The sequence below is a fragment of the Acipenser ruthenus genome, chromosome 46, assembly GCF_902713425.1.
Source record: "Acipenser ruthenus chromosome 46, fAciRut3.2 maternal haplotype, whole genome shotgun sequence".
In the NCBI taxonomy this organism is placed as follows: Eukaryota; Metazoa; Chordata; class Actinopteri; order Acipenseriformes; family Acipenseridae; genus Acipenser; species Acipenser ruthenus.
In genome coordinates this window covers 5,215,072-5,229,514 of record NC_081234.1, presented here as the reverse complement: position 1 = coordinate 5,229,514, position 14,443 = coordinate 5,215,072, and the positions used below count along the sequence as shown (strand labels likewise).

Sequence of the window (14,443 nt, the reverse complement as noted above, 5' to 3'; positions counted from 1 at the left end):
TGGCGAAATGTACAAAAATGCCTACATACAAAAACCCCAGAAGAATGTGCCCGTGACCATAGGGATTTCGTTAAGACAGTAAAGGAAAGAAGGTACAACTTAAGTGAGCAAGTACTATCAAGTTACTACTATACATATTTTGAAAGATAAAAAAAGCTCACGTATTTTGGAAAGTAACCGAAAACACTTAATTTCATACAGTATATCAAAAACGAAAGCCCCCAAAAAAAACGATTTACATAAAAGTCGAAAAAAGCTAAAAACAGCACCGAAAAATACAATTACTAAAACCCGAAAAACAGAAGCCCTCATTATGTTGCAGGTAATTGCTGCTGCGTTTAATATTTATGCTTAAGTATGATAAATATAATGATGTCAATTGTTTTGCAGGTGGCTCTGCTCCATGATTGGCATGTTGATTGTGGGTGTTAGTCTCATCTGTGTAAGTCCCCTGAGCTCTTCTATTAGCAATTTGGTTTCTATTTCATAATTTTCACTGAACATTTACTTTTTAAATGTTATTACAGGTCCCCTTAGCAAAAGATATCTACGGACTCATTGGTCCAAATGGGGGTCTTGGTTTTGCAATCGGTAAGTATAGTGAAGATATGTTTAATGCATTACTATTTTGTACGCCCTATGATTCTATTAGCAATATGTTAGATATAGTGTGATTTAATAGCGACGGTGCTTGTACAACAATTAGATTAAATGCGTAAAAAGCAAGGCTTTGAAAAATTATCAAGAAAACAAATGCATGAGTTAAATCAGGGGTGTCAAACTCCAGTCCTCGAGGGCCGCAGGGTCTTCTGGTTTTCATTCCACCTTAAGCTCTCAATGAAGATCTAATTATTTATTCAATTGGACATATTTCATATTTTTCAAAGTCTTTTACAGTTGATGATTTAAAAAATCAAGGTACACGACCTATGAAACATGTTGAGACCTGGAGAGAAGTGTTAAATGTGTCCAATTAATCAAATCATTAGACCAATTAAGTAATTGAAAGCTCGGGAGGAACGAAAACCAGAAGACACTGCGGCCCTCCAGGAACTGAGTTTGACACTCCTGAGTTAAATGAACACTGGATGCATTCTCCGAGCTTCAGTCGTCATTTGAATTTTCCTTTTCTATTTGATGTGGTTTTCAATCATTGCAAGTTGTTCTGGGATCTGTTGCTCCCCAGTATTGAATAGTTATCTGGCTTAGAGCTGATTTTGAGGTAGTGCCTACAAAGGTACCACGAAATATTCCTGTCAGGACAATTGAGGAAGTCAGCACCTCCGGTCACTTTTTTTTAAAGTAACAAATAATGCTTATTCACTGCCAAACATGAACTACTTTAGATGTGTAATGGCTGCAGTATACTATACTGACCTTAGGTTTAGGGTTTCGGTGTTGGGAGAGGATTATTCATTGTTTTATTAACAATAATATGATAACCAATCAGAGTGCTGTGTCCTGACAGGAACATTTGGTGGTACCTTTGTAAGGACAGCAACTGTGAGCTGCTTTCCTCTTTCCATGCAAATCATTTGACAACGGGACCTTTGAACTCTGCCAGCCCCGCCTACACCGCCTACACCCCCATATATAGTTATAGAAAAGTCACATGATTCAAATGGAATGAGGAAGGCTGTTCAAACCAGACAAGCTCAAGCATCTCAAAACCAGGTGAAGGCAGAATAGAGAAGAAATAAGCTAAATTCAAAACACTCTTTTTGTGCTTAATCTGTTTAAGACAACACAAATTGTGTTACACATACAGCGAGGTCTGCTAACCCAAGTGATGCTGTCCATAATCAGACACACTCTGTGCTGATCGTAACATGTACTTTTTAAAGACTAGTGATCACTTTAAATTCTTATTATTTGTTTATTTAGCAGACACCTTTATCCAAGACGACTTACAGAGACTAGGTTGTGTGAACTATGCATTAGCTGCAGAGTCACTTAAAAGTCTCACCAAAAGACGGAGCACAAGGAGGTTAAGGGACTTGCTCAGGATCACACAATGAGTCAGTGGCTGAGGTGGGATTTGAACCAGGGACCTCCTGATTACAAGCCTGTTTCTTTAACCACTGGACCACACAGCCTCCTATTCTCCTAAATGAATTAAAAACTCATTAGTCCTAGAACTGTACAGGATACATGAACACATTTAAAGGTCTGTGCAAATGGTGTTTAATATAATGTAGTAGTGGAACAGCCACAAAGAATTAGCTTTAAATAGACTGAAATTAACATCTATTGAATTAACCAGCATCTGGAAGTTATCAAGGGTAGATTGATTTACAAAGGACTATTTCTTATCTCAAGCACATTAACTAGTTTTGATGGATTTCCATGCACCAAGAAGCTCTTTCAGCCATTTTGTACTGATAGCAATAGAAAGTAGTGATTGCATTCTTTGTTTTTCTAGTTATTATTTTTCTATGATTCAACTTGAGTAATCAAAGTGTTGTATACTGCGTTTACACCTGCCACTTTTAGGACGGCTTAAAGTACATGATACAAATAAAATAAATCCAGTACATTTTACCTAATATATATTGCCATAATTCCATAGGTCTCAGATTTTCCTACATGAAAAACGCATAGATTATGGTAAAGGTGAATTCGATTTTTTTTAGCTGTTTGAAAATAATCTAATGCTCCTTGCAGATATTTCAGTGCTGTATGTCCGGTCACCATTGAAAATAGGAAAAGCAGTGAATGGTACTCAAATGTGAACCAGTTCTTTTATAAAAAAAAAATTTTCGCTCAGGAAGTTGTCTAAAAAAGTGAAACATTATGAATTGTTTATTCTACAAGGACTGACAGAAGCAACTCAACAGGAAGTGTAAAATGGGAACGAATGCAAGAGACGCTGTTTACAAATGCCTTTTTCATCTAAGAAAATGTGATATCTACAAAGTGACTGCAATCATTTTTTTGTTAGCTATATTTACTTGAATTATTTTTGGTAGTGTGATTAAAAAGTGACAAAAACTAGTTCTATTGCCTCTGTTAGATCATGGTGATGTGGCAAGACTACCTCCCTGCTGCACAGAAGTAGCAATGGTTCTCATTGCAATCGAGGAATACAGCCACGGTCAAATGTTTTGCATCACCTAGAATTTTAGGATTGAGGAGTAATAAAATTAAAAAAACTATATGAACATAATTTTGATCTTTTATTTAACATTCTATAATCAAAGAAACTACAAAATAATATAAAAGCCTATCGGAAGTACAGTATGTCGTATGCCACATTTTTCAATTTGTCAGTTTTTCATTAAGTATATGGAAAACTACAAAGCGGTGTGTAATTCAGTATGTTAATGTAACATTATTCAGCAGGTTTCATTCAACTTCATGAAGCAAGTTAATTCGCTAATTCTATAGGGGGATGCAAAACGTTTGGTCATAGCTGTGGGTTCCATTGGTCGGTATAGGGTTTCAGTAAGAGTTCTGTTCATTGACTTGTTCAATTTTCTACAGGTATGGTGGACTCCTCAATGATGCCCATTATGGGATATCTGGTGGACCTTCGCCATGCGTCTGTGTATGGTAGTGTCTATGCCATTGCAGATGTTGCCTTTTGCCTCGGATTTGCAATTGGTAAGTAATGTACAGTCATCAAACAGCATCCAGGACTGCCGGCCATGCGCTTCCATTCACCTTGTCGTTTTCAAAGAAGCGCATGCTATAACAAACATGTATTCTCATTTAAAACAAGGTTCATAAGAAATAAGAAAACTGAAACAGCAGGCATGGAAATCTGGGTCAACCCTCAAATGGCAGTGCAGGTCTAACTAATCTCAGGCTAACTACTGCACACAAAGAGGTCTATTTTAATGATCTACACAGTGGTGGGTGTAATACTGATACCACTTAGCTCTTCCTAAGGACAAATGATTTACCTAAGGTAAAAGCAGGAGAAACTGTAGGTATTTGTATATTGCTTTGGCAAGGGTTGTTGTGCCTCCCTGTCTGAGCTGTGTGTGAACAGCACCTGTCATACCTACACTTACAGTTCCTGATTAGTACACCAAAGAAGGCACCAGCTGAGACTTTGTGACTTTATTAGTAAGTGTAAACCTATTGCTTAAATGTAATATTAATACACACTCCCAATAAATATTTATTTTCTCTTGTCTTTCAGGTCCTTCCACTGGTGGAGCGATTGTTAGAGCCATAGGGTTTCCAAGCCTCATGGTAATAATTGGGATTATTAATATATTGTACGCACCCTTGTGCTGCTTCTTAAGGAACCCAGCAGCAAGAGAAGAAAAAATGGTGAGTAAATTAAGCAGTAAAATATCACAGAGGTGCTACTGACACTGTCATCATAGCTGCTGAAATCATTGCATCAGTCTTCTGTCATGCATTTACTTTTTCTATTTACATTGAAATAGCACAAATGCCATAAACTATCTGGTAATTAAATATTATAAAAGATGACGTCCAGGTTAAAGAAAGCTCTCTTTGCAGGTCTTACTTTCAAGTAGTTTAGCACCTCCTTGGTCATTTCACCTGGAGGGAAAAATTGTTTCTACCCATCACCCTCTCTGCTTTTCCTCATGACTGACCACAAAGCCTGCTGAGTAGACTAATAGAGCTGCATTGTGGCTCACCTAGAAAGGTTATGTGGCTCATGGGATTTGGAGCTTGCTGGTTCAAATCCAGGTTGTACTAAGTTGCCGATTTTGGCTGGGGACCTGTGGAGTTGGCCTTTAAGCTCCGTGTGGGGTTGGTTTGACTTGCCATCTGGGCAGCCACTGTGGTTTCAGGGTTTAGCTTGGCAGGAGAAAAGAGGCTACTGAAAAGGCAATGGGAACAGAGGTCTCTGACTATACAGCAGAGAGGTGACAGTTAAGACATTTTGGAAAAGGGATGCTGTTTAGCTTCGTGAAATAGATCCTAACGTGTTCAGTACTAAACCACACCAAGGAAGTAGAGTTCTGTACAAGCATGCCTCGTTTCATAATCACTGTCCATTCTTTGTGTATTCTATTGACAATGCATTTTCTTTCACTTAGGCAATTCTGAACCATGAGTGTCCCATGCCTACCAAAAGCTACAGAACCCAGAATACCTGCCACGATTTTCCACTGAGTGATGAAAGCTTTGATGAGGAGAGCAAAGAGTGATTTTTTGGAAGTTGTCCTTAACTCACCCCTCCCCCTCAATATTGTGTTCTATTGTAATTAACCCTCCACCCCTCCCCCTCAATATTGTGTTCTATTTTGTATTTGTAGACCCCCCCCTCCCCCAAAGTTCCACCATCACAAGACACAGTCAGTATGCACTCTAAGATCTCTGCTTCAGATCATTAACAGAAGAATGTACTCGAAACATTTACCAAACCAGAAACCTATTGTGGAAGGGTGGGGGGATTCACTGACACGGGAGACACAAGATTTTATTTGTAAAAGATTTATTTATTTTACTTCTTTATTTTTTTTTTATTTAGATTAGCCCGCAGAGGGCGCTGTTGTCCATGGTCTGGATACTGCCGACAGTAAACCAGGACCACGGGGTTACCAACACAGGTATCCCAATCCGTGCACCTTCAAGTGCTCAAAAATAATAACGAAAACAGAAGGCGAAAGAAAAAGGGAAAATAAAACACAGTAATAAAACTACAAACAAAAGTGCTGCTTATGCAGTGCCCCCACTGCCGCTAATCCGGTCAGCACGGGTCTCCGTCCTACACTCAGCTGTGCTATACACTGGGGTTGGTCAGGGTTCCCCGTACCTCTACACATGTCCCCTCGGGTACGTATTTATCTATATTGCTCTGTGAAAATTAGTTTTTTTTTTTTTTTTTTTTTTTATGAAAGGCTGCCCCCTCAGCCGGGCTCGCCTGCTCCTTGTTTCACTCTGGCCTCTTCTGCCAGCGACACTGTATTTCCTCCAACACGGCCACCCGAGTGCACAACCAAGCCAGTTCTTATGGGCCGAGCAGTCTCCCAAGGCCCGCCCTTCAGCCACTCGGAGAGAGGGAAAGCACACACACCCTCTTCCCCACCTCTCCGTGTCATCGCCATGACAGACAGGCGGATCCCACGAGACTGCTGCCCTCTACCTGCAGTAATACAAATGTGCCAGACAGTCAGTCCAGATCTCCCCTGTTACATCTATATACAGACCTTTTTGTTTATTGAATTATTTACATTTTTGATGTAGTTATTTGTCCGTGCTGTATTGACTGCACTAGATTGTACTTTCAAATTACATTTTAAACCTTTATTTATTTCTATGAACGTATTTATTTATTTACCCTGTATGTCTTCTATATGTCCCTAAAGCAGGTGGGGCAAGGGTAACAGCAGTGCCAATTCCCTTACAGAAAATACGTTTTGTAATATAGTGGGGCATGCTATAGTTTTGTAAGTTATGTTTATTTAATATATATATTTTTGCCAGTACTTCTTAACAGCTTTACATTTATGCATGCACATAGCAAGAAGTAATATTGGATGGGCTCCCTAGTGGCACATCTAGTAAAAGCACTCGCGTAGAGTGCTGGATGCGCCCTATAGTCTAGACGTCGCTGGTTCAAGTCCAGGCTATTCCTTTGCCGACCGTGGACGGGAGCTCCCAGGGGGCGGCGCACAAGTGGCCGAGCGCTGCCCGGTGGGAGGGAGGGTTAGGTCGGCCAGGGTGTCCTCGGCTCACCGCGCACCAGCGACCCCTGTGGTCTGGCCGTGCGTCTGCGGGCTTGCCTGTAAGCTGCCCAGGACTGCATTGTCCTCTGACGCTGTAGCTCTAGGTGGCTGCATGGTGAGTCTGCAGTGTGTAAAAAAAGCAGGCGGCTAATGGCACACACTTCGGAGGAGAGCGTGTGTTCGTCTTCGCCCCTCCCAAGTCAGCACAGGGGTGGTAGCGGTGAGCTGAGCTAAACAAAATAATTGGCCACTACCATATTGGGGAGAAAATAACAAAAAACTAATTAACGACTACTAAATTAAAAAAAAAAAAAGAAGTAATATTGCTTACCTTTTAATTTTAACATGTATTCCTTGTGTGATGTAAAAAAAAAATAGAAAAAAGCCTTTTTCCTTTCTCCTTTAATGCATATACAATAAAAGTCATGTTGTGAATGCCATATTTTTCTGTTTACTCGAGAAATATTGATCAAGTCTTTTCCTTGTCGGCATTGTCACCCTGCAGCGCAGGCTCCATGGATCGGGGTGACAGTGCTATGCGAGTACAATCGATAGCACCCATAACACTGGGGAAGCCAGCAACCTGGTGGAAGCCTCACATCTCATAAACCTGTCCACTGCGTGGGAAATGTAATATAATTCCCTGTGAGCTTTAGCAGGTCATACTGTTGTATTATACACATGAGTAGCCACAGCTTTTAATGGCTGGGAGCGTGTGAATCTAACTAAACATAATCCTAGTACACGGGGAGAAATGTGACACTCAGCTGATTTGAAAAAAGACTGAAGGGACACAAACCTAAAAATAAGTTATGATATGCAAACACTCACAGAAGATATTGTAGTGGCCGGATGTATATGGATTCAGCAGGAAGAAATAGGCAGACAACAGTGTGCAGTGAAAACTGCTGTTTTTATTTAACTGTTTTTATGTATCAATGGATCTTTTTGCGCATTTATCTTATCTCTCTCACTCTCTATACAGTACTATACTAGTCCCAACTCAACTCTCCTCAGTTGGCACGCAGCACTCCTTTTGATGGATGCGGACTCCGTCCACTCATCACCATTGTCCCATCGGTATCCCCTCGCATTCACACATACACACACACAGAAATTGACAGGCAGGTAGGCTTCTCACTGAAAGACAGGAGAGTGATTAGCAGGTGAAACACGGCAAATTCCCAACCCCATCCCCAGTCCATTAAGTACATATTTTCACCGGTCGCTTATTGCAGCTGCTCCACCATAAAGGCCCTTACACACCAGACGCGACACGACAAAGCAACGCGAGAAAATCAATAAAACATATGCTTTTTAATAGCGTCCTTCACACCAAAGATGACACGACAAGCGACGTCGCCACGACACAAATTCCAACGCGAGCGATGAAAAAAAATACAACCTGGTCCTATTTTTGCGAATTCGTTGCACGACAACTACACAACTGAGCAATCAGGGAACAGCTTCATGTCATGTGGTTTGAAATCAAGACCTGTTTCACTTTGTGACGGGTGACCACCACTGTGTATTTTATTATTTATGTAGGTATTCATTTATTATTATTATTATTACTACTACGACTACTAATATTACTACTATTATTATTATATAAACATATTGTGTTTATGTGCGGACGGACGAAAGCCGTCCGATATGATTATTTATTATTTAAGATGACTGCGAAAAGCCATGCATTTGTGTTTTGTTTATTTATTTAAAAACCTTGTGCAGAAGGTGACCATCTCCCAAGTTAATTCCATGATTAATTGTTGACAATCCTGAGATGGTCACATTATATAAAAACCTGCAGCTTTCTGCGCTCCTGGAGAGAGTGTCAGAGGCGAGACGTGAGAGAAACAATTGACAGCTCACTTGATGGCCGCACAGTAAAAAAACAAAAACAATACATCTTAATGTACCTGAAAATGTCTATAGAAATTGTATGTAGGCCAATATACTGAAATATACTACTTTACACAAAACACAGTACCCCCACTGCATGATTCCTAGTCATCAATAAGTAAGCAGGCATGGTTTCAATCAATTGATCAATTAATCAACATATTACTTAATGTATTTTATAGTACAAAATAGGCAGATATAACTTACAGGTAATAGATAAGATATGCTTGGTACCCACTGCTGCACCGCTAGTGTGGGAACGCACAGTGCTGCACAGTACACAGTGCACAGTACTTGGTGCGCACGGGGCTCAGCACGCACGGTGCTTGGTACTACATTAGTGCACAGTCATAAAGTGCTGCACAGTACGCGGTGCACAAGGTGCCCACAGTGCTCAGTGCGTGGTGTGCGGTGTTAGGTACCCTCTGCTACAGCACTAGTGGATGAGTGCATGCCATTCGCACTTAGCCAGTGCTTGAGTGCAGTGCAAGTGGTGTTTAGTGCACGGCCAATGCACAACACCAGGCCCATGTCAGGCAAGTCAGGGTTCCACCCCTGCAAGGCCTGCAATGCCAATATCCCGCAAGACGGCAAACATACCCTCTGTGCACGGTGCATGGGCATTCAACATGCCACCTTGGCCCTTCGAGAGGGACATGGCCTGTAGCATCTGTGAGGCTTTCCAGCCCTCGGTGAAAGAAGCTCGTTTGCAGAGGGCCACGAGGGTGAGCTCCGCGCCTTCTATGGCCGGACCATCAGCAGCTCTTGGAGCCCCAGAGCCCCTCCTCCATGACCTGTCCCAGGACCCCCTGCTAGGCATCCCCGATGCACAGGCCGCCCGCAGTCGCACATCATCTCCAAGCAGACAAGGGACATTATGGACCTCAAGGCCCAGATGGCCCAGGTCCTAGAGCTCTTGGCTAAACAGTCGCCGGCGGCCCAGGCCCCTGTCCTGGCCCTGTTGCGGCCCCAGTTGCCATACATAGCGGCCTTTGGGGAAGAGGCCTCCTTCTCCTGACATGCAGGTGGGCGAGCCCCTACTTAGGAAGAACCTGGCTTCGAGGTAGCCTCGGAAGCCAGTGCCCCCCCGTTGTCCAGCTCGGTTTCGGCATTTACGGGATGCGCTGTAGCTTTCCTGCAGGTCCCCTGGACACCAGCGGCAGAACCACGCCGGTCCGTTTTCCGGATGCAGGCGATGGCTCCTCGCCCTCAGAAGTTCCCGGCTTTCCCAGACTTCATGGAGGAGGTACGCTCCTCCTGGGATCGTCCAGCCTCAGGTCCTAGCGTGCTAAAACAGGCCATACCACTTGCCGCCTTAGAAGGCACGGATAAGCTTGGCCTAGCGGGGTTCCCCCCAGTTGACTCCACCATCGCGGCCCTAGTTAAGGCCTCACTGGTGGGTGGGTTGGCTCGAGACCTGGCGTGCCCGAACCCACAATGTAAGGTGACAGAAACACATCTCAAGCAGGCATATGCAGCAGAGGCGCAGGCAACTCACCTGTCTAATACAGCGAGTGTGCTTACAGCTTACATGGATAGTGTAGTGCGGGCATTGAGATGCTACGTGCATAGGACAAGAGCTCTGCGTCAATCTGACCAGCTCTTCATCTGTGGACCCTAGGACAGCCCCCCTCTAAGCAGCGTCTGTCATATTGGATTATGGATACAGTCTCGACTGCATATAATAGTGCTGGCTTGCCCCCACCTGGTAAGGTAGCCGCACACTCCACTAGAGGGTTGGCTACATCTTGGGCCCTCTTCAGAAATGCCTCGATGATTGATATTTGTACTGTGGCTAGCTGGGCTACGCCACACACCTTCTCCAGCTTCTAGCGTCTTAATGTGGTAGACCCTGCCTTGCCTTCTGTAGGCACAAGGTTCCTTGACGGTGTAAGTTCACACCGCTAACGTCTGGGTTAGACAGTGCTTCTGCGTCCTTCACATGCTGCCGTTCCTTCTCCCTCACAACGGCTCTGGTATACATTATCCCATACCTAATGTCGTTGGTGGTCGTCTTCGAATTGAAAGGGAACGCTAGGTTACTTACCGTAACCCTGGTTCCCTGAAAGAGAAGATGACCACCAACCGCGAGGTCGCATTGGTCGCCCTCACGGGTTTGATGGAAAAAGAGAAATGGCTTCCTTTGGATGAGAGTTTTATCCCCTCAGTGCATCATCTCAGGAAGGGGCCTATCGGCAGCTCTGGTATAGAGAGCTCAGCAATACCTACTCAATGGGCAGGCATATCCCATACGTAATGTCATTGGTGGTCGTCTTCTCTTTCAGGGAACCAGGGTTATGGTAAGTAACCTAACGACATGGCTAATTATGTTGACAACTTACGTGACCAAAAAATTAATAGATTCAAACTAAAATTAGGTGTTTAGGTTTAAAGCAATGCCCATACAACCTGCCGGGCGACTTCTGGGTCCACGGGGGATTGGTAATGTTCATTTGTTGTTCAGTTTTTAATTTGTAATGCTCTTCATTGTGTGTCCTGTCTGTGGGTGTTTCTGACTGCATGATAACCTTAGTGTGTCCCAACGATTAACAGATGTTTTTTTTTTATTTTTTATCAGAAATAAAAATGACTCAGAAATTCTATAACAATGCATTAAACCCATAATATTAATTAAAGGTTGATGTAGGTGAGATGAAATAAAATACATTTTCAAATGTATTTTTTTTTCATTTTTTATTTTGAACAATATCAAACGAACAACAACTTTTGTCAATGTTACATATTTCTCTGGGAATTTAACAGAAGCCCTTCAAAGACTAGGCTTTTTTCACTACATTGAAAAACAAAAGTACTGAATCCATCTTTCATGGTGTGACAGGGCGGAGCCCTGTCTGTGTATATAGTGTGTTGTTGTGAGATTGTGTCCATGTGAGAATGTTTGTTTGATTGATTAAAACCTGTGTGAGTGCTTGTGCGGTTCAAATCTGTGTGTGTGTGTTGTTTAGATAATTGTTTGGTTTATTGTTCACTTGTGGTGGTTTGTTTGTGATTGTGTAATGCATGAATATATATATATATATATATATATATATATATACATAATATTTTGCACCTTACTCTTGAAAACAATGCTAGTGTATCAGTAAAATATGCCAATATACACCAAACCTAAGACAATACTACACTAACAAATGACATACATACATTCAAGAGCTACCCACAGAAAATGTTCATGCAAAAGTTTCCTTGAACCCAGACAAGTGGTTTGCAAGTTAAGACTGTAGAGAGCAATAGTTTAATCTTTGTATGTAGGCCTACTGTATAAACGTAATTTAAAATGTATATCGGGCTAAACAAACAAACAAAATAAAAATACTTAAAAATGAATGACAATGCATGATTTAACCGCAAAACTTAAACATTCCAGACACATTCAAGTGTAAAAATAAATAAAAACACCTGCATATACACATGTAGATAGATAGATAGATAGATAGATAGATGAACCAAGAAAGTTTATTTTTCGATTCATATTCAGATCACAATTTTCTAATTTTTATTAAAAAAAGTGTCACCTACTAAATGAAAATTTTGAATATGTGTCCATAGTTTTATTTATTATATTATATGTTCTTCGATATTTTTGCAAAAAATAAATAAATAAATTATATATATATATATATATATATATATATATATATATATATATATATATATATATATATATATACTGTATATATATATATATATCTCCTTACTGCTGTGCAAGTAAACATTTTCCAGGGCGCGTTATGTTATATTATGCCATTTGGGTGCAATGTGAAACAGAATGAGATGCATTAGATGTAAGAGCTGTATGCAATTTAGAAACACTTTAACTTAATGACTATTGAGTACAAATGTATAATTACACAATAATTATTTTCTCGCACACTGTATAGTGGTATTTATTAAATGTATTTACCAGCTCTTTACAGGAGCAAGTGCCTCAATGGACTGAACTGGCTGGGCCTATAGCTCTAAACATTGTTTTTAATTAATTTATCACACAAACACATTCCACATTTACGGAAGTGTCCGTATATATTAACTACATCATCATGTTAATAAAGTATTATAGAAATATGCCGTCATATAAATACATAATAATAATAATAATAATAATAATAATAATAATAATAATAATAATAATAATAATAATACAAAACAAATACAAAATAACACAGGGTCAGAGGGGGAAACCCCGTTCTAAAAATAAATAAATACATTTACATAGCAGGGCTCTCTACTGCCCTGCTACAAGATCAATTAAAAAAAAATACTCAGCAAAAAAGGCACTTTACAGAGCGTTTTAAAGGGACCAAAAACAAAGTACACAGAAAGAGTACTTGGAACTGCAAACACAAGTCAAAAAGGAAGTTAGAAAGGCCAAGTGAGAAATACAAATGAACAATGCTAAGTGGGCTAAAACCAATTCCAAAATGTTTTTCCAATATTATAACAGCAAGAGAACATTCAAAGAGGAGGTTAAATGTCTAAGAGACACAAATGGCAAAATCATAGATGAAGAAAAAAAATAACAAATATATTAAATGATTACTTTTCACAAGTTTTTACAAAGGAGGGTACAAACAACATGCCCCACATGTCGACCTGTTCCTATTCAGTTTTAAATAACTTTAGCATAACAGAGGTGTTAAAGGGACTAGGAGCCCTTAAAATAAACAAATCCCCTGGGCCGGATGAGATCCTTCCAATAGTACTCAAAGAAATGAAAGAAGTTATTTACAAACCGCTAACCAAGATCATGCAACAGTCTCTTGACACAGGGGTTGTACCAACAGACGGGAAAATTGCAAACCGATCCACAAAAAGGGAGACAAAACCGAACCAGGTAACTACAGACCAATAAGCCTGACTTCTATTATATGTAAACTTATGGAAACTATAATAAGATAAAAAATGGAAAATTACCTATATGGTAGACAGTCAGCATGGTTTTAGGAAAGGGAGATAATGTCTAACTAGCCTGCTTGATTTTTCTGAGGATGCAACATCGACAATGGATAACTGCAAAGCATATGACATGGTTTATTCAGATTTCCAGAAAGCTTTTGACAAAGTTCTGCATAAAAGATTAATTCTCAAACTGAACGCGTAGGGATTCAAGGACATGCATGCATATGGATTAGGGAGTGGTTAACATGTAGAAAACAGAAAATACTGATTAGAGGAGAAACCTCAAAATGGAGCGAGGTAACCAGTGGAGTACCACAGGGATCAGTATTAGGTAATCTGCTCTTCCTAATCTACATTAATGACTTAGATTCTGGTATAGTAAGCAAAGTTGTTAAATTTGCAGATGACACAAAAATAGGAGGAGTGGCAAACACAGTTGCAGAAGCAAAGGTCATTCAAAATGATCTAGACAGCATTCAGAACTGGACAAAAACATGCAAATGACATTTAATAGAGAAAAGTGTAAGGTACTGCACGCAAGCAATAAAATGTGCATTATAAATATCATATGGGAGATACTGAAATTGAAGAAGGGAACTATGAAAAAGACCTAGGAGTTTATGATGACTCAGAAATGTCTTCATCTAGACAATGTGGGGAAGCTATAAAAAAGGCCAACAAGATGCTCGGATATATTGTGAAATGTGTTGAATTTAAATCAAGGGAAGTAATGTTAAAACTTTACAATGCATTAGTAAGACCTCATCTAGAATATTGTGTTCAATTCTGGTCACCTCGTTACAAAAATGATATTGCTGCTCTATAAAGAGTTCAAAGAAGAGCAACCAGAATTATTCTGAGTTTAAAAGGCATGTTGTATGCAGACAGGCTAAAAGAATTGAATCTGTTCAGTCTTGAACAAAGAAGACTACGTGGTGATCTGATTCAAGCATTCAAAATTC

General features: G+C 40.4%; 1 protein-coding gene across 2 annotated transcripts in view; it reads left to right on the top strand.

Moving 5' to 3' along the window:
- LOC117397754 (chromaffin granule amine transporter-like) overlaps positions 1-7,088 on the top strand; it is a 43,484-nt gene extending 36,396 nt beyond the window's left edge. For both annotated transcript variants that reach the window (XM_034911600.2, XM_059013688.1), the window contains exons 12-16: positions 391-442; positions 528-591; positions 3,484-3,603; positions 4,148-4,281; positions 5,025-7,088. In XM_034911600.2, the coding sequence (XP_034767491.1) occupies positions 391-442; positions 528-591; positions 3,484-3,603; positions 4,148-4,281; positions 5,025-5,135 (481 nt within the window). In that variant the 3' untranslated portion in view covers positions 5,136-7,088. The remainder of the gene's footprint in view (positions 1-390; positions 443-527; positions 592-3,483; positions 3,604-4,147; positions 4,282-5,024) is intronic.
- Positions 7,089-14,443: the final 7,355 nt, after the last annotated feature.